The sequence below is a fragment of the Daucus carota genome, chromosome 2 (genome assembly GCF_001625215.2).
Source record: "Daucus carota subsp. sativus chromosome 2, DH1 v3.0, whole genome shotgun sequence".
Taxonomy (NCBI): Eukaryota; Viridiplantae; Streptophyta; class Magnoliopsida; order Apiales; family Apiaceae; genus Daucus; species Daucus carota.
The window spans coordinates 42,677,580-42,698,802 of record NC_030382.2 but is presented as its reverse complement, the minus strand read 5'-3'; the positions used below and the strand labels follow the sequence as shown (position 1 = coordinate 42,698,802).

The 21,223-nt window shown below is 33.5% G+C and overlaps 4 protein-coding genes across 4 annotated transcripts; 3 read left to right on the top strand and 1 right to left on the bottom strand.

The window, feature by feature from the left end:
- Nucleotides 1-5,148: 5,148 nt before the first annotated feature.
- LOC108206954 (peroxidase 19) lies at nucleotides 5,149-8,414 on the top strand. The gene is made up of 3 exons (XM_017377407.2): nucleotides 5,149-5,537; nucleotides 6,671-6,871; nucleotides 7,685-8,414. Exons 1-3 carry the CDS (start codon nucleotides 5,277-5,279, stop codon nucleotides 8,264-8,266), a joined length of 1,044 nt encoding a protein of 347 aa, XP_017232896.1. The 5' UTR covers nucleotides 5,149-5,276; the 3' UTR covers nucleotides 8,267-8,414.
- A 1,364-nt stretch (nucleotides 8,415-9,778) lies between these two features.
- LOC108206818 (GDSL esterase/lipase At5g45950) lies at nucleotides 9,779-11,898 on the top strand. The gene is made up of 5 exons (XM_017377235.2): nucleotides 9,779-10,288; nucleotides 10,401-10,531; nucleotides 10,781-11,014; nucleotides 11,096-11,345; nucleotides 11,550-11,898. The coding sequence occupies exons 1-5, from the start codon at nucleotides 9,985-9,987 to the stop codon at nucleotides 11,744-11,746; spliced, it is 1,116 nt and encodes a 371-aa protein (XP_017232724.1). The 5' UTR covers nucleotides 9,779-9,984; the 3' UTR covers nucleotides 11,747-11,898.
- A 1,571-nt stretch (nucleotides 11,899-13,469) lies between these two features.
- LOC108208608 (ethylene-responsive transcription factor ERF098) lies at nucleotides 13,470-14,685 on the top strand. Its single transcript, XM_017379142.2, has one exon. It carries the CDS (start codon nucleotides 13,677-13,679, stop codon nucleotides 14,430-14,432), a length of 756 nt encoding a protein of 251 aa, XP_017234631.1. The 5' UTR covers nucleotides 13,470-13,676; the 3' UTR covers nucleotides 14,433-14,685.
- Nucleotides 14,686-17,040: 2,355 nt separating this feature from the next.
- LOC108208028 (pathogenesis-related genes transcriptional activator PTI5) lies at nucleotides 17,041-17,520 on the bottom strand. Its single transcript, XM_017378500.2, has one exon. It carries the CDS (start codon nucleotides 17,518-17,520, stop codon nucleotides 17,041-17,043), a length of 480 nt encoding a protein of 159 aa, XP_017233989.2.
- Between the last annotated feature and the right edge of the window lie 3,703 nt (nucleotides 17,521-21,223).

Genomic DNA, 21,223 nt, shown 5'->3' with positions numbered 1-21,223 from the left:
TACATGTTCTTTTTGAAATCTGACTAGTCAAATCGACAATATTTTGACTGAAATTTGTATATATTATATAACTGGAAAATATTTTAAAAAAATCATCAAAAACTAAATCTATTTTATTTTAATATATAACTTTTGATGTCCTAAAATAATAAATAAATGTTTTTTAATAATTGGTCATAAATTAGTCATTTTGACTTCAAAGTAAAAGGCACGTATAAATTGAGACGGAGAAAGTATAAATCAATATTATAACTAATTTCTACTTGTACACTGTATTTCATCAAAATGTCTAACTTTACCCACCCATCATCGGAGACTCGTTTGAGCCACTGTAAACAAAATATATATCATTTTACCCACAATACTATTCATACATTTTTATTTAATCATTTATCAAAAATTAACCATTTGTTTTTTTGCTACAAAACCACCTCGAGTACTTTCATAATTGTCTCTAGTATTTATCAAAATAATTTGGAAATTAATAAAGCAACATAGCTATTTATTAAAAAAATATTTAGAAATAAATATATATATTTATGTGATCACCCTAAGTATGTTGCCTTAGAAATTTCTAAATTATTTTGATAAATAATAGAGACAATTATGAAGGTACTCAAGGTAGTTTTGTAGTAAAAAAACAAACGTTTGATTTTTTATAAATAATTAAGTAAATAGGCATAAATAGGGATGTGGGTAAAATTATATATATTTGGTTTATAGTTGCTTAAACGAGTTCCCGATGAGATGGGCGGGTAAAGTGAAATATTTTGACATAATGGGTGGCCATTTTGATATATAACCCCTATATTTATCATCTAAAATTCAAGATAATTATTATTTAGATATTCTCTTTGGCATCAATCTTTTTTGTCAATAGGATCACATTTTTTCTTGTCTCCGATAAGCGTCTAGAAATATATTAGAATTGATTTACGATTGTAAAATATATAATTTATTTTAATTTTTTTGGAAAATATATGAAATAGACATGAATGAAATATATTCGAATTTTACAACCGAATTCTGCTCATATTTATCACACTCATTTTGACAATATCCAATATGTTTTACGGTGTAATCTCAAAGAATATTATATATAAAAAATTATACGTAGAATATTATCATAGATAAAAATAAAGAATATAATAATACTGTTAATAAAAATCAATTATACAATGATGTCATGATATCCGACTGTATATCTCGTTTTAATTAATTTGTAATTTGAAGATGCTCTCGAGTAGAGGTGAACATAACCAACCCAACCGTGAAACCCGACCCAAACCAACCCTCTTTTAAACCAATTAAATCGAACCGCCCAAAACCGATAGTTAAATGGGTTCATTTTCAAAAAATCCGAATAAATTGGATTGGGTCAGAGTTTAACATATTATAACCCTTAACCAACCCAACCAACCCAATATAAAAAGAGTAAGGTTGGGTTAGCCGTATATTTTTGGATTAACGGGTTGAATTTTTAAAAACCGAACTAATTAGGTGGGGTCGTTTTATCGGCTCTAACCCGACCGACCCAACCCGTGTTCACCCCAACTCCCGAGTCTTGATTCCTAGCATTGACAACAACATTTATTTCATTTGAATTTATTTTGAAGTAACTATTTATTCTGAAAAAGCTAATAATCCGGCCTTGCACGCCCGGGGCAAATTACAAGAAGCGGGGGCTATTAACAAAGCTAAATTGTCCCATGAATACATGGGCCTATAAACCAGTGACTAAAAGCCCTGAGAAAAGAGATGATCCAGTCGGTGGCAATATATTTCTTTTTTGGTGCTATATTACATTGATAATAATAAGTTATAAATAAAATAAAGTAAGAAATAAAAAACTAGTACAAAAATGTGTGGGTTTTTTACTAGTGATTTTTTTTGATACTGAATAATAATTTTTGTCAGAATATGCTAAAGATCTAAGGTTTTTTCTGAAACTTCAAATACTAATCTATTACCTGTGTAGTTGTTAATGTTTATAATAATAATACGGAAACTTACGTGCATATATGTGCTTACAAATAAAAAATTGATATATGTCATGTTATTTTAAAAAATGAACAATGTTTTTAAATTTAACACCACTCTTAATAATTTAACATTCTATTCGATCGGAAAAAAAACAAATCCAATGCCGAAATATATTCCGTCTCCCGTATGACGACATGTTTTACAAGAATTGAATATCTGACCTTAATTTGGACTACATGAAATAGTAAATCTTTAAAAATATAGTACATAAATGTGCGAGGATGATAATCTTGAATTGATTTTATAAGTTAAAATGTTGTGAGAAATCTACCCGTTTCTCCGGATAAATTTCTAAACTAAAATATAGATAAAATATTACTATTCTCTCATTATTATTATTATTTTTATTTTTGAGAAAAAAGAAATAAAAAGTCATACAGCATCTACAAGAACAAAGTTAAACAAATATAAAACAGATCATATCACTAATTAATATAGTATTTATAAATACGCAATCAAGTGATTTGTTGAAATTGATATATATACATATATCGTCTTCTTTTTCACCAAAATCAGTTTGGGTTATCGATCGTAGTTGCAATCCAATATACATCTTTATCACTCCCAGCACATCTAACGTCCTAGACATTGAACACCAACACACACAAAGGAGAGAATAAACAAAATTCGAATAAATTAGGAACAAAATTCATTGAAAAAAGATTTTATCAAACAAATATTACAATCTCGAAAGATAAAAATCCTCACCTGAGGAGAAATATTATTGAATAACAAGAACAAAATAAAGAAACTAACTGATTTGTGAAAATTGATGAAAACTCCTGACGACAGTGAGAAAAAAAGAAGAAGTTGAGATTTTTTTTTGGAATTTTACATGACTAGTCAATAAGTCTCATTATTGATTCATCCTCAAAATCATTATTGGAATGTATGAAATATTATTGAACTTATTCTTATTTATTTTAGAATACCCTTTAGTGTTTAAAAAGGTGAAAAGGAAGTCCCCTCCTTTTGGGTTTTACACATTTGTTTGTATTAGTTAAAGTAAAAGCAGGAAATTGATACAGAGTAGATGGCCCATAACAAAACTTTTACTGAATTTCACAACAGAAAGGCAAAAGCTGAGAAATTTTCTGAAATAAATAATGGAAAAAGTAATTAAAGTCGAGTAATTATACAAAACGCATGCGTAGCTACTAGGTAGGTAGTGGGTTGATAGTCGTTTCTAGTCACCAGCTATATTTTTGTTCTTGTTCGATCTCAAACTTTGACGAGCTTTGAGGTTGAATTCGATAATATGCTCAAGTGACTACTCCCTCCCTCCTCCTCAATTGTTTACATTGGAGGGGGACACGGAGATCAAGACAATGTATGAAAAATGAGTAAAGTTAGATGAAAAGTGGGTAAAGTGGTGGGACCTATCAATATTTAATAATAGATTTGAGATAGTGGAGGAAAGTAGTGGGTGTAATAGTAGTTTTTATTGTTAAATATGAGATAGTGGGGGAAGATAGTGGGTGTAATGATGAGAAAAACTTACTATTTATGGTAATGTAAAGAAATGAGAGGGACATTCCAAAATAGTAACTGTAAACAAATGTAAACAAATGAGAGGGACAGAGGGAGTATGATTTTAGATTATAGAAATAATACAGAATATAAAAGTATTCTAAAATGACAATTTGAAAGAAAGTATATTTTAAGAATTTATCTTTTGTTATGAATTTAAATCATAAATATTTTTATCATTACTCAAATATATTAAATTTATTAATATATTTATATGATTGTATTTGTAATAAATGATAAATTAATTGTAATATATAATTATTAATAATATTAAATATATATTATATTTTATTCCCTCCATCTCAAATTAAGTGAGTTCATTGACTTTGGGTACACAGTTTTTAGTGTGTTGATTGCTTATTTTTATAATTCACTTTTGTAATTTTTTATAAATAAAAGACTCATATTTACATTTTTATTTATAATTTTTTTAATAATTGGTGTAGAAATCAGAATATTAGGCGGACGCCAAAGGAAATCTCGACTGACATGAGGACATGCATACAGTTAGCGAGCTGAATCATAGATGTTATTGACTAATGAAAGCATTTACAAAACTATGCTGCTGCTCCTCCAGCATCGTCAACCTTTAAACAGACTGTAAAAGCTATTAATTGTCCCTATACATCATCCCGTGAACATGCCTCGCTTTCGACAATTAGTATAATTTATGCACACAAAACATGACAATTTGGCAGTCACGAACACTACAACTTTGCTAATCATCTCCAAAACAAAAATAAATCATGGGCTTTGGATTAATTTGTCGTAGACAAATTGCTACCGCCGTCGTTTGATTATCAGGATTGTTATTGACAAGGTGCTGCACTGTCCTCAAACTATAAGTTGGGGCGAAACTATCGGGGCTCAAAAATATTTGGAACTCAAATATTTAACATTTGATTGTAAGAAAAATATAGGTTAATACAAAGATATTTGAAATTTATCCGGAGCTCAAAAAATTTCTTTATAGAAGTATCATTTTTTTTTTTTTTGACAGCTAGAAGTATCATTTTTAGAGAACATCTTAGACTGAAAAAAAAAACTTCTACTAGTTTTTTTTTTCTAGCCGGGGCTCCGGCCCCCGTTCGCCCCACTCGTTCCGTCCCGGATTATAAGGCCCTGTTTGGGAACGAGAAGCAGAAGCTGCTTCAGGGTTTCTATTTTTTTTGACCCGTTTGTGTAAATAAGTAGAAGAAGTTGAGAATGTCAGTTTCTCTCGCACAACTTCTGCTTCTTTTCTAAACACTTTATTAACTTATTTAATTCTCACTTCTCATCCACTTTTTTATTTTAAGAAAGTAATCATTTTTTTTAATCTTATCCAAACGACCCAAGAACTTTCTTTTTTATGAGGACTTGGTTTTTCTCGATCAATTTGATATCAATGATTAAACAATTTGTGTATATGCCTCGATCAGAGTTTCCACAAGAGAAATCAATGCTGTCATGTAGTACTTCTTCTCCGATATTTAACATTAATCACCCCACACAAAACCGTAAAAAACACACACACCCACCAAATAAGAATTTATGAAAGATAATGCACTTCACGGGACTTGATACTCTCTTCAAAGTGGCTTTTGGCAGCGCAACAACACTTGCACTTTTGTTTTCTTTCTATTTGACACTACTCACTTGTTACATTGTCGCTCCCACCTCAAGTACTAGCTTCTCTTTTGTACTAATCCATTTCACTTGCAATGTCTTTATCTCTTGTGCCTTATTCTCTCATCACCATTCTCCTCATTCTTCCACTCACCTCTTACTCTCTAAACATGTCCACCTCCTCCGCCACCACCCCCGCTCGCCGCGCACCACGGCAGCTCTCGGTGGATTATTATGCCAGGACTTGCCCTCATGTAGAACAGCTTGTCGCCACGGTCACCTCACAACAGTTTAGAGAAGTTCCGGTCTCTGGACCTGCCACCATTCGGCTCTTCTTCCACGACTGCTTTGTTGAGGTTAGATCTTAGGCATTTATCAAACAAGTATATGCATGCACATATTTATACATGTTAACATAGGGCATGACTCAAACGAGAACTAGTCTGATCGACTTGGAATATGAGAGAAGAATTTGTACAAAGTTTTCTGTTTGGTCATGATATATCATCTTGTGAAAAATCGTTAAGTATGAATATGGTAGATACCCGTGATTTGATTGGTGAAACAGTACTTCAAGTATAATAATCGTAATAATTATTTTGTCTAATTAAAATTCATATGTACATGACTTTTGTATAAATGTGTTTTTATTTGTAAGATATATGTATTTCAATAAAAATTGTGAGATTTATAATTATGAATAAGATTCGAGTTCCCCAATTAAGTAGATCCTCATAGAACCAAACCATCATGCATGAGAATATGAGATCTATAGCTATTAGCTAAGGTTAAAGAAAACACAGTACAGTAACGGTGTGCAAGTGGGGAAAGACATAAAATGCATGTCCTGTAGATGAGAGTGCATGTTTCAGTTTTTTCCTGCAATAAATAAGAGTTACACGTACTTTAACTTTCACCAAAATGAGTGGAGGACGAAATTAATTTTTATACAACTCAAATTAAATGATGAAAGCTGTACATGATGTGGACTGCAGTTAGCCCCCCACCCCACTCCAAGTGGAGAGCTGAAAATATTTAACCTTCCCCTTTCTAATAAGATCCCTGTCTTACTGTACAGATAGTTCTCAAGGAAATCATAGAATATTGGTTCAAACTCAAAAATTGCATGAACTCAGTGCGGATACTATATGTGTCAAGGACACCATGTAGTTAATCTGTTGGAGATGCTCTGCGTATCATTAATTTTGGTAAATAGTAATATAGTGAATTGATTATCTTGGCCTAGTAGTGATAAAAAGTGCATGAGATTTTGTGTACAAAAATTAAAGGGTCAATCCGGCTCTCTTCCATTTGTGATTTGTACCGTGCTACCGGCTCATTTGAGTAAGAAAAGAAGAAGCTACTATGGTCTCTCTCTGCATGTGCAGTTCCTCAAATATATATGTGTGTGTGTGTCTTTACATAAGAATTATGTGACATACTTGAGTTGAAACAATTGGTTCTAATGAATGTAGACATGTGAATGAAGGGGTGTGATGGGTCCGTATTGATATCGACTAAACCGGGAAGCAAACAATGGGCGGAGAAGGACGCGGAAGATAACAAGGACCTGGCTGTGGAGGCTTTTGATAGCATAAATAAGGCCAAGTCACTATTAGAGACCAAGTGCCCTGGTGTTGTGTCTTGTGCAGATATTCTTGCTATCGCTGCTAGAGATTTCGTCCACTTGGTACGTTAATTTCTTCACTTTACCCTACATGTGACTTGTATATGTTATATCACGTAGTTTCAGTTTCGTATTCAGAAAAACAGTTTTCATGTATATGCTTTATCATTAGTATCTGTTCTGATAAATTTCGGGATGAACAAGAATCGAATTCAGGACCCGGGAACAAGGATGAGCCATAAGCCTGGCAAGTCCTAGGTAGATGTGTGAACCCTTCATGGACCTCTTTGTTTATTACTCCTTGTCTAACATACTGATATTAAAGTAGAAAATATTTGTCATCTTGTATCTCCATAATATTTGTAGTCAGAAAGACCTGCAACACAATCATAATTAATCAAATTAAAATAATCATGAACAAGTAATGTAGGAAATCGACAAAGCATTGCTCTCTGATTAAGTACCCTGATTATTAAAGTTTTTGTCATTTCGAAAAATATGATGCAGGTGAATCTGGCAGTATACATGCAACAGCACCATAGCAGGACATAAAACAAAAGTTCTGTATCTATCCATGATACAAAACAGCAGTTTTTACGCTAAGACAAAGTAGTTAATTAGCAATCCTTAATACAGACAATTTCGAAGATAATAATACACGAGGCCATATGCAGTATGCACTTGTAATTTGTTAAGTAGCAGATTGACCGATTTTTAAGCTGGGCTCTGAGACCATAATAAATAACCCCATCTAAAATCTTAAAGTGTTAAGAGAAAGGCCCAACAGGATCTTATACTAAAACAAACATTATTCAACAATTAGATGTACCATGTCTTATTGTCTTGTATGTGACTGTTAATTATAATGTAATGCAGGCCGGGGGACCTTATTATCCGGTGAAGAAAGGCAGGTGGGACGGAAGATTCTCATTGGCATCAAATGTAAACCTCAACGTTCCACACTCGAATTCTACAGTAAATGAACTCATCAAGCTATTTGCATCGAAAGGTTTGACACCAGATGATCTAGTAGTACTCTCTGGTGCACATACCATTGGATTTTCACATTGTAAAAACTTCGTGAATCGACTATATGACTACAAGGGTACAAAGCAGCCAGACCCTTCAATTGATCCGAGACTTCTCAAGGCCTTGAGAATGTCCTGCCCACCATTTGGCCGTAGTGGCACTGTGGTGGCACCATTTGACGTTACAACACCTTTTCTATTCGACAATGCTTACTATCAAAACTTGGAAGCTAGATTAGGTTTGTTAACTTCAGATCAACAGCTGTTTTTCGATGCAAGAACTAAGCCCATGGTTCAGGCTTTGGCAAAGGATAAGCAGCGCTTCTTCCAAGCATTTTCAGTAGCTATGGATAAAATGGGATCAATAGGTGTGAAGAGGGGAAGGAAACATGGAGAGAAAAGGAAATATTGCAGTGTTCATGCATTATAATTGTCACTTAGTATTTGTCTATATTCTTTTAGATTTCTTTAATTTTTCTTCCTCAGTTTCATGTTGTTCCATTCCATGATCAGTTTCCTCCCATTTGATTGATTTTTTTCATTTTCAGTTTCTTGATGATATCTGTACTTATTCATTATTTTGGCGTGACGAGGCTTCTGTGTGGGTTTGTAATTATTGTCCGCTGGAACTGGAATGTCAAATTAGCGGTTGCATCTGCATCCATACACTTTGTTGAAAAATAAGAACTGCAAGAATGCAGTACTAAAATTTCTAATTATTTGTCTATAATATTACTTTCGTTTATATATTCATAATATAAATTTCGTCACAAGTAGCTGATTGTCTAGTAGTGCCTCCAGAGGTCAAGAAGCCGGATTTCAGTATTTACAGATAATACAGAGTTGCAGCATCACTTCTTACTGATATTTCATCATCCATATATTACATCAATTTAGCTGCATTGTTTTCATTACGATGGATCAGATCAGAACAGAACTTAACAGTGTTCCCACTTAAAAATTAATGCAGTTTTCTCTAGAAGGATCAAAATGAATTGTGTGTTCATGGACCACAGACTGTATTTTCTAGAATTATCTTAAAAAGATTCATTGAACAGCCTTTCGAAACTCCATATGTGCGATCTTCAAAATATGTAGGAAGATGCGACGATTTTTTCCAGGAAATCCCCAACGAAAAAGACACACTATTCCTTCATATGAGTTTAAAATTTGACGCCCTGCAACCTAACATTTAATTATTATGTGATTACATCTAATACGTTTTTGTGTCAAAATCTCATTCTCATTCCCACCCATCATCTAAACGTGACAGGCCCGATTACAGGCCTAATAGCTTCCGGATCGGAAGTCCTCATTTAATGGCTCAATGTGAATTCCTCAGTCTAAAATAGCAGACCATTATTGGGAGTTATATGACTGCCACCAGTTCTGTTGCGGTGTCCTGTATCTTGTTGGCCTATAATTTGAGCGTTAATTTCGTTATAAATGCTTGATCAATTATTGTCTCACTAGTTAGCAATCAATCAACATATCATAATTATAGTACTATGTTCTATGTAAGCCAAGATTAGAACAGCAACTAATTATCTTTACTCCTACTTTGTTCATGATACATTCTTAATATTGCTATAATTATGAACACTGCAATCAAAACTAAGTATAGGAATTAAGTTTTCTACTAGACTCCCCCTGTCATTATCACTTGAATCCTGAAGGCTCATCTGCAGATTCATTGCGTAATAACAGAGCTGCATTATGCCATCTGAAGAGAAGTACCACTTCTAAAATGCAATAGTCTTCTTCATGGGCCTTAATCATCAAAAATTGTCTGTTGGTCGTTTCGTTGAACTTACAAAAAATCACATGGATATTAAATGTGGTATATAGTTAGGTCATCCGCCATCCAAAACAGAACTAATTAAGCGGCAAACCTAGCTGTTATGCAGTGTAAGAAGATTGTACTCATATCCGCTACCACCACAGAACGTACAATGCTGTCCATCATATTCAAGACGCGAACTAACTACTACTATTTTATCAATCAAAAATCAAAATTCTACGAACGAACTTAAATGCTGGACCAACCACAACTGTTTTTTCCTGTCCTATTTATTGAACAGCAATTTTCGAATTCCACAATCTACTGCAGGTTCTTTAATCTTGGAGATTTGGAGTGGTTGAATAGATATGGGCATGTCAATGCAACTGATGTTTTTTAAATTTATGGTTGCGATATCGTTGCTGCTGCAGATAGTGATATTGCCACAGCAAGCTGGAGCAGTTGATGAATTGGTTCGGCAGGTGAGGGAGCAAACGGCAAAGAGTAACACTACTTGTATTTTGGTGTTCGGCGATTCAAGTGTTGATCCGGGGAACAATAATTACATCCCGACGACTAATAAAGGTAATTTTCCACCGTATGGGAAAAATTTCGACAATGGCACCTCCACCGGGAGGTTCAGCAATGGAAAACTCGCCACTGATTTCATAGGTACGTATGGTTTATTGACACCGTCGACACTTGTATTTCGCAAAAGTATTTGGTTTTCGATGAAATGCACATTGAAGGGGCTGAATGCCTGTTTTTTTTGAAATATTTTTAGCGGAAGCATTCGGCTATCGAAATATAGTTCGAGGATTTCTCGAACCACATATGGAGAAGGAAGATATGTTGCATGGTGTGAGTTTCGCATCAGCTGGTTCTGGTTACGATGACCTCACAGCCAATCTTACAGTAAGTACTACTCTATGATCATTGATAAACCCTCCTCACTTTCGACCCATAAATGAGTTTTCGAGCGAGGGAAATCTTAAAATGTAATACAATTCTGATAAGCTCTCCTCCTAACACTTTGAGGTTCTTAGAAGAATCGGTAACTTGACAAAATTATTTGACTCTGTTTTGAGTGCCTTGGGTTATAATTTCGATCAATTTGCGATTAATAAAAACTAATCTGATTTTGTACTGTGTTACAATAAACAGAACGTTCTAACGATCACCAAACAAGTGGAGTACCTGATGCATTACAAGATTCACCTGAGTCGACTGATAGGGAAAGCCAGGGCTGCAGAAACTCTACAAAAGGCCGTCTACATCTTGAGTTTCGGCACCAACGATTTCATACAAAACTACTTCGAAGAATTTGATCGAGCCAAACAGTTCACTGTGGTGCAATACCAGAACTACTTGATTTCTCGCATGGCTCTTGCCATCACGGTCATCTCTCCTTTCTCAAACTTTTGAAAATTTTACACACTTTCGCTTCTTTTTTTTTCTAACGTTTTTTTCTATATGCAGAAAATGCAACGAATTGGAGCTAGGAAAGTGGCGGTAGTTGGTGTGCCTCCACTAGGGTGCTTTCCGTTGATTGAGATGATAAGAGACGACGATAACAAATGCGACGGGCCTCTCGACAGCGTTGCTATATCTTTTAATTCCATGATTAAACAAAAATTAGCAGTCCTGAGCAAATCTTTACACATTCGAACTGCGTACATAGATATCTATGGTTCTATTATGAGCGCAGTTCAGAACCCAAAGCAATATGGTTAGTACTATCTTAATCAGCTTAAAATTTATCTACAGATACACCCTAGTGCAAATAAATATATATAAGCCGCGCAAAGGTGATAACAGTTTTAGCATGAAAACACGTGAGAATAATTGCTCGTGCTAAAACTATTCTTCATGAGCATGATCCTCTATATATAACTACTACTACTGTTTTTCGTAATATTTTCTGAAATTCCAGGATTTGTGGAAACGGCAAAAGGATGTTGTGGAACCGGAACAGTGGAGTTCGGGGATACATGCAAAGGCCTGTCTACTTGTGCTGACCCTACAAAATACGTCTACTGGGACGCTGTTCATCCTACAGAAACTATGTACAGAATTGTAGCTGATGATGCTCTCAGAGCTATTGTTCTTGGCGATTTCCTCGCTAATTAGTACTCGAACCCTTTGTGGATGAGTAATCAGATCAACTTGTAATCTACCATCTTCATAGCCAATATTTTGGCACTATTGTTGATTGCTACAACTTTGTAAAACCTCCTGTACATGAGGACATTATAATGACAATTGTTTGTGATTACTTCTAATACTTGGATCCTGCTTCGAGTTATATGTCACAAGTAGTAGCTGTGAAACGATCAATGATAACTATTGCACGCGTAGTACTACCGAGAACAGGGCCATCTTGCACACTGTCTGCAATATGCACCGTTGATGCTGGTGTTATTGACGGAAAAATGCTTAATCTCCTCACTCTCCTAATGAAATATGATAATCAGAATGCCTATCCTTTCTTACTAAATACTAAACATATCGAGTCCTAATGAAATATGATAATCAGGACACTACAGTGCCAATTCTTTCTTACTAAAGACTAAACATATCGAGATTGACTGTTACTGATTGCTGTGCTATATGTCATACATACACCAGATCGGCATTATAACAAATTTCATTAAATAGTTACTAGTACTCATTGATAATCGGTTACAAGATAGTTATCACTTGGTACCTGGTGAGAACTGTTGTGGTCCTGCAGACGTAATTGAGCCTTTTACAAATGAGTAACTAGTAAATTGCTTAAAACTTTTTGCTTTATCTGAAGTAATGAACACTCTGTTTTATCTGCAGAAAATGTAACGCGTTGGAGCTAGGGGAGTTGCGGTAGCTGGCATTCCTCATTTCCTCCAACAATTTCTTTTCTGTTGCCGAGATGATCAGCCAAGTGAAAACTTTTATAAAGACACTTGAAGAAAAATGTTCGCGTCCTCAGTCAGAACAGTGTAAAAACAGGAGAGAGCTATATATTGTTTGAGTCCCGGTCCCGAGCCATCGCGTGCCGGAGAAGTGTTAAGCAGCCTATGATTTTTCGATCGTTAAACGAATCAGGATTGTAACATTTTTTTCCATCACGTTGCTCATAGGTAAATGACTCCGTCCAACGATTAAAAAACGCTTCGGGACTCCAGTTCAATCAAGTTGATTCTTAAAATTATTCTCATAAGAATATCTATACGGAGATTGCTTATAATCTTCCTCTTATCTTGATTAAATGTGATAATCAAGTTACTACACAGCCCGCATAACCTGAACAAATGCAATTTCCAGCTTTCTGAGGATATCAAGTGGTTCATAAAATAACTTGTCTTGACCAAACATATCTTCCTTTATTCTTTTGCTGAACTTGTCTAAGCAAGCACGATATATGCAACTTTACAAGCGGCCTTCCTTTCTCCATATATAAGTGTGAAGTTCGCCGAATTACAAGACGAAGATTAAAATTTGACCTCAAACACTAATGTTACTCATATATTATCGATAGTTCGAATCTTATCATAAACAAGATGCGTAGGTGCCTTCTTCAATCTAAAACGTTATGGCCAGTATTTGACCACTACTATTAAGCAATACAAGATGTTATACCAAATCCTTCGTTACAATTCTCTCGAACCGGAATTGACAGCTGTTCCTGGGAAAAACTTGAATTGTTATAGACTTAGAATGCGTATTGCGTGCACACAGAGACAAATATACGCGCACGCACAACTAATACATTGGATCTTGTTACTGTGTATATACTCCAAATGAAGATTATCTAGTTTAATCACAAAATTTCAATACAATTATGAGTATAATAAACATTTCACCTTTTCTTAATTAATGTCTCATCATTATACGCTCCGACAATTTAGCTTCGACATTGTTTGCATTACAAGTTGCTGATCCCGTTCATTCATGCACCAGCTAGCACAAACTATTGCCATGCCACCATTCGGCTATATAAATCTAGCGCAACCAAATTATATCAATTTTCTGGTTTTCGTGATTTTTTTTTTGTCATCTATTATTTTGTGAAAAGCCAAGCATGGCTGTGAAGAAGGATGTTATTCCATCATCTTCTGGAGCAATCCTTGAGAATGTATGGGCGAATTTTATAGGTTGCAGCAATCTCGAGTCCAGGGATGAGCCCGATGTTTTCCAGACATGGAATGAAATGCCAATGTTAGATGATAATAGTAGTGGCGATGGGGTGGTGAATATGCTACAAAGGCTACCAAGTTTAGGCCGGTGGATATCTATGGGATCCGAAGCATGGGAGACGATTCTGGATGAATATGCAGCTCTTCCTTCGAATGCTGAAAACGGCTACAAGACATCAAACCAAAAGTCTGAAAGCGCGGAATCAGGAGATCATGTCAAAAAAGGTGATCAGAAAGTGGAAAGGATAATTTCAAGACATTACAGGGGAGTGAGAAGGCGGCCTTGGGGAAAATATGCTGCAGAAATACGAGATTCGTCAAGAAAAGGAGCTCGGGTTTGGCTTGGGACATTCGAAACAGCTGAAGAAGCGGCTTTGGCTTATGACAAGGCCGCATTAAGAATAAGAGGTCCTAAGGCACACCTCAACTTCCCACTTGAAAAAGTGACTCAAGGCGCTACCACAACTGAACCTTCGCAAAGTCATTTATCTTGTTCATCTGAGGATTTGGTCATGGCAGGAACACATGAAACAGAAAAGATGGTGTGCCTGGAGGAAACTTATGCGAATGATCAGTTGGATGTAGTAGAGTTTCAGGATCTTGGGAGTGACTACTTGGAGAGCTTGATGTCTACCTTGTGAAAGATTACTGTATGATCAGATATGTAGCTAGACACGTGTATCAGGAAAGAGTACATGCAAAAGGTTTGCACATGTTATAAATTTAAATATACTTAATTATCAATTTTGGGTTAATACAGAATTAAGGGATATTTTCAGGAGTACTGCACCGTAATTAGGTTTTTCCTTGGTGTTATAAATTCTTTAAACTTGTACTCTTGGTTTTAGCTAAAGCCAGGAAAGTGGTAAATTACTTTTGTATGTTAATGATTAACGATCGATGAGCAAATGACAAAGTGGTAATTGTAATTTTTCAAATTTTACAAGATGTTGATTGGACTTTGAAAACTATATAATGATGACCGGAGTTTACTTCCGTCTTTTAATAAGGTGGCTGTTGTGAACCTTGTTAATTTTTCTCCCTTAACTCCAAAAAATAAAGAGTAAACGACAAAGTGGTGGAAATCCAGCCAACATTTTATAAAATTTGGAAAATTACAATCACTAATTTGTCGTTTATTTTTTTTATTTTTTTTATTTTTTGAAATTAACGGAGATTCACGACAGCCATCTTATTAAAAGGCGGAAGTAAACTCCGACCACCATAATGTTGTTTTTAAGTCTAGCCGATATCTTGTAAAATTTGGAAATATACAGCTGCTACTTAATCATTCACTCTCTTTTTATTGACTTCTCTTCCGTAGGTTGTTTTCACTATTTTTTTCTTAAAGGCGAGTATGTGATATATAACAAGAGTATTATCAACGGTATCATCATACCATTCGAATAAGTCAATATTAATTAATAGAAAAAAATATTATTGGAAATTTTTAAAATTAAAATGATATCATTAAAAAATTCCAAAAAATAAAACAGTACAGTTCAATAATTTCTTTTTTTGCTTTTCAAGCTAGAATTCACTAGTTTCAATAATTTTTTATATGATCCAATTTCCAGAAAATATCGTATTAATAACGAAATTCTCATATTTACATAATTATATGTCGAACGTTATCTAGAACTTTAATAGTACCCACTACCCAGAATTTATATGAATTTAATTGGATTATTAATATAACAACGTACCTAGTCTTCTATCTAGATGTGGAATCATAATCAACAATATAATCTGTTGATTACAATGTCAACATCGTTGAATTGACCACACCAGCAGCCTTTTGAAGTTTCAAGCACTTCAGATCTTTCTACTTTGACCATTAATCAAACAACAAATCGATCTGCGAACAAAAGCTAAAGCCTAATCTAAACAAAGCCATACACGCATCTTAATTAATTAAACCCTTTGCTCTAATAATCCACTTCAGACATTAAATCATTTTACTAGCTTATAGCCCGTGCAAGGCACGGGAGCTTTTTAATTATTTATAAACTTTTTAAATATATTTTAAATATTGTGAAAAAAATTAATTTATAAATAATAAATTAAAATTATATGTATCATGCCAAAATATTAAATTCTTTCTATCAAATTTTAAAGTATTTTAAGTAGAATATGTGACGCCAACTCCTATTAGATTATATTTATAAATGTATTTTATATTAGAATTATTATAATGTGATTTAAATATTTTTCTAAAAATTTTTATGATTCGAGATTAAAATTGATAAACACGATTTGTTTTGAATTAAGAAGATGAATCATAAACATGCAATAAGACGGTAGAATTTGTTTTGGATTAAGAAAAAGTTTTTGTATTCGTTCCTCACATAAATCGGGCTTATTAATTTTAAAATATATTAGATAAAAATAATTTTTTAACGGTGCGATTTATATGATTCTACAAATAAAATTGGTAGAAAATATTTATTTTAGATTAAAAAAATTATAAACACGTGAAATACAGAATTTGTTTTGAATTTGGAAAAGGAATTATAAACATGCGAGTAGATATCAGTTGTCTTATGGAACAGAAGTTAATTTTGTTCTAATCTAACGGTGCTTATTTGTTCAATATACAATCCGATGGATAAAAATAATTTTGTGACTGCAATTTATACGATTCTACAATTAAAATTTGTAGGAGATATTTATTTTGGATTAAAAAAACCAAAAACACATGAAAGACAGAACTTGTTTTGGATTCTGAAAATTAATTATAAACATGCAAGTAGAGGTCAAAGGAATTATAAACATGCAAGTAGATGTCAGTTTCCTTATAGAACAGAATTTAATTTTTTTCAAATCTAACGGTGCTTATTTGTTCAATATACGATCCAACGGATGATAAGCTTTTGGACCATAGGACCATGCGACCAAATTATCTCCCTTACACTTATTATATATAAGTATATAATATGTCAGAGGAGCATAAACAATGCAGTGGGAGGGCTAGTTTAGGTCGAAAAATTCAAAATTTGATGGATTTTTTTCACGAATCTTAATTTTGAGGTAGCATGAAAAGAAATTAACAGACATATTTTTAGTTCATGATCCCGTTATCTAATTAAAAATATAATTACATAATTAAGTACTAGCTAGCGCTTGAGGAAAATAAAGAACATTTTATAGCGTTGAAGACATGGATTTCTTAAAAGAACAACATAATTCTAAACACAAAGCAGAAAAACAAACAAAGGTTTCAGATACACCATTACATGTAATATATCTCTACAACTTGAGCAGATGCCGATAGTTAGTTAATTCATTAATATCTTCTGTCTCTTCACCAGCACTTTCAGCAGCTTGCTTACTCGAATTCAGACCCGAGCTCGATTCTTGATTTTTCGCAAGCAGCTTGAACGTAAAATTCGGCTCGAATTTCTCAATAGCCGAATGAGCCCCTACTTGACCTGGAAAGTTGAGGAGAGCTTTCGCACCTCTCATTTTAAACGCAGCTCTATCATACGCCAATGCAGCCTCTTCGGCAGTTTCGAATGTTCCGAGCCACACGCGCGCGCCTTGTCGTGCCGAGTCTCGAATTTCAGCTGCGTACTTTCCCCAAGGACGGCGCCTCACCCCTCTGTAGTGCTTCTTCTTGCTTATGACCCGTGTTGGGTCAGTGACGGAACCAGGATTTCGATGACTTTGTTGGTGGTAGAGGGGAAGAGTGATGGCTTGGGCCTCGTCGAGGACTTGTTGGAGTACCATGTCTTGCGAATCGTTTTCGTTTAGAGGGAGGACTTGATGTTCCCTGATATGGGATGCTTTAACCATTTGTTGTGAGTTTGTATGATTTTCGGCTCAGTTGTTGTAATTTGAAAATGCGACGTGTATCGAGTTTTTTCTTGTTTGGGATGTGAAGTTATGAGATGTGGGGTATCTAAGGATAGCTATTTATCATTGCTGAAATGTCAAGGTTATAGATATCGAAGAACATACTGCGCACGAAATAGTACTTCAGATCTTTATTTCTTATAGGAATGTCAAAATATATATTAGCTTTCGAAAAAGGAGAACTTATAATTATTATTACGCAATTTCTTGTGATATTCTATAGGGTGTTAACAGATATAAAAATCTCATATATCTAAGCCCAACTTTCTTAAAACTAATATATAGTGCCGTTTAAATTTATTTTTCAGACAAAAGCTCATTTCTGAAAAAGAAAATTATATACAACTCTATTTTTTCTGAAATAAGTCGTTATATTTTGCTAAATAATGAATATAAAGTGTCTTTTAAACAACAAAATTGTAAGAATGTGTATATATATTTTTAAAAATGAGCCCTTAATATATATAATATGGGACTATAACTTATTAGAAATGTATTTTGATTTTAGTAAATTAATTGTAGTGAATAATTAATAACACATACTCTTGTTTTTTGTTGAAAGAATTATTCAGTTTATCTCGTTAATTATTAACACAAGGCCAAGTTTGTTCAAAATAATACTTTTATTAATTTTACTCCGCTTAGTAATCATCCCAAAATAATTATTTAATTCATGTGGAAAAACTCTGGCGACGTTGTCTTACTAATCTATACTGCATCAAAAACTAATAAACCTTCAGTATTTTTCTGTAGTTCTCGCTCTGTGAATCTATAGACCCGTCAATGTGAAAGAAAATTTCCAATATGCTTTATTTCATTTGAATTTCCAAGAATAAGTAAAACACATGGTTGAAAGTTCGTAAAATTGTGAGCTAATCGTTGACGTGGTTTCTTTTCTTAGCTTCAGTTTGATCTTTTAGACTTTTTAGCCACCACATGGTTAGGAACAAAGCTTGGATGTGACTTCTGTAATCACAATCTAAATCTAGCCTCAGAATAGCTGTAAATAATCTTCAGGAATAAGAAAGAGGGATTTCACGTTTTTCCAATAAGAAATGCCATTTATCCGGTGACTTACACGATTTTTGTGTCATCTGCTTAGTTTAAAAGGTTTTTAAACCAATGAATTTTCTTATATGTACGGGAAAATAATTATATGATGCTAGTCAATTTTTAACAAATGAGAGTTTATTACATATATATTATTGTTATATGATCGATATTCAATTACGAAACATGTAATGAAAAATTAGCTTTGAATCAAAAATTTTATATTTTGATTAAATATGAAAGTAAACATATTCCACATATATTCTCTGTTCTAAAAGTCGGTGATTAATCACGATTAATCACCGATTAATCCCTGTTACGTAGCTCGCCGAACTGATTAAATCTCCGATTAATCACCGATCAATTCGATTAATCCCCGATCAATTCAATTAATCCCCGATTAATCCTTATTCCATAACTTCACCGATTAAGTCCGATTCCCGCTTTTTACAACACATGACATATAATGATAAGTCGATTTATTAGATAAACAGACACTACAAGAAAAACGGGTAAAAATGACCGGCTAAATATGACCGACAATAAATATGACTGCGCGCCGTCATATTTAAGGTCAAATTAAGAAATTTACAAGTCAAAGCTAAATATGACCGGATAAATTTGACTGCCATTAAATATTACTGATGGCAGTCATATTAAATGACGGTCATATTTATCCAGTCATATTTATAATGTGGGACCCACAAAATTTAGGAAGCAAATTTCCCTCCAATAAAATTTATGATGAAGTCACTAAATTTGACTAGAATCAGTCAATAATAAAGCCGGTCATATTTATTTTTTGGGCGGGAAATTTTATGCAAAAAATTTCAGAATGTTTGAAAGCTAGTTTTGACCGATTTCGGTCATATTTATTAATTTGACCGACTGTGGTCATATATACAAGTTTGACAAGAATCGGTCATATTTTATATTCGACCAACTTTAGTCGTAATTAGTAATATGACCAAACACAGTCATATTTATAAGCGCGGAAATAAGTATCAAAGTGTTACCGTGTTTTTAGTTTTCATAATTATTTGTCTTGTCCCAAATGAAATCCGTATATTTTTTTTAAATTCATTTTCAATGATCCAGCCGTACGAATATTATATTCTTCTGATTTTAGTAATGTGAGAATTTTTTTTTTAAAAATCAAGACTTATTTGATGATATTTTACAATAGTCAAATTAGTGAAAACACCCAACTCGGTGGACTAGTTTTGTTCTAAATGAAGTTTATATATTTTTGAAATTCATTTTCAACAATTTATCTGTACAGATGTAAAATGCTTGTGATTTTAGGGATATGAGATTTTTTTTTTTAAAAAATCAAGACCCTGTAAATTTGAATATCACACCCTGTAAATTGTGGATTCGGGCAGAGGCCATGTTAGAAGTGTAATAGAAACAAATATAGGTTCTATTATGCATTGATATTCATAAACTAAAATTACTGATGGAGCATGACACAATATGCATTGTGTTGGCTTCCACCTTGTTATGGATATTTGTATAATTTTAGCCTTTTGCTTGTGTATAAATATTTGTTATGATGTTATTTAATGAAATTATGGTATTGCGGATTGATTAACTATGTTATTGCGGAGTGATTGGTGAATTGGATAAAAAAAATTACAGGTGGGATTATCATAGGAACAAAAAAGTCATGCCAATTTTTTTTTTAATTTTTTTTAATAATATTATGAAAGTAACTGAATTTAGTCATATTTGGCTCATTTTGTTTGACCAAAACCAGTCGAAATTATAAATGTGACCATTAAACGGTATTCAAATTTATAAATGTGACCGCTGAATATCAGTCAAATTTATATATATGACTGTTGATAAATGTTACATATTTGATGATGTCACAGGTATCTAACTTGTTTAGTGTGCAGAAGCAAATATCAGAGTTTAGCTGGAAATCAGAGTTTAACGACTGACAGCTGGATCAGAGTTTAAGCAATGATCAGAGTTTGCAGGCGGCTGATTTTCAGGAGCATATCTGACTAAGTAAGGAAGATAAAGATCAAGAGAGATTGTGCAGATCAGGACAGCAGAAGGATAGCTACTGATTAGATTATTTTAGGAAGCAGATAATTATAAATCAATCAGTAGATATCATGTAACTGTGTATATAAACACAGCTTAGGGTTTACTCTAGATGAGTTATCAATTGAATATCACTCGTGTAACCTAGCAGCTCTTAGTGATAAGATATAAATCACTAAGAGATTATTTGTAAACTACTGAGATTTGTGAATAAGAGTTTATTGAATTATTCTCTTATACTTGTGTTTGTTTTGGATTGTGTTCACTATATTATCATATATATAGTGAGTTTAGTCGGCCTAACAATAAAATAGTCAAATTTATAAATATGAATGATTAGTTAGTCAAATTTAAGTACAAAAGTGGGAAATTTGAATTTGACGAAAAAATTGGAGGTGAAAAATCAGAGCTAAAAATGACCGATTGAAGTCAAATTAGGCGGTCAAATTTAAGAAGTCATATTTAGCCGGTC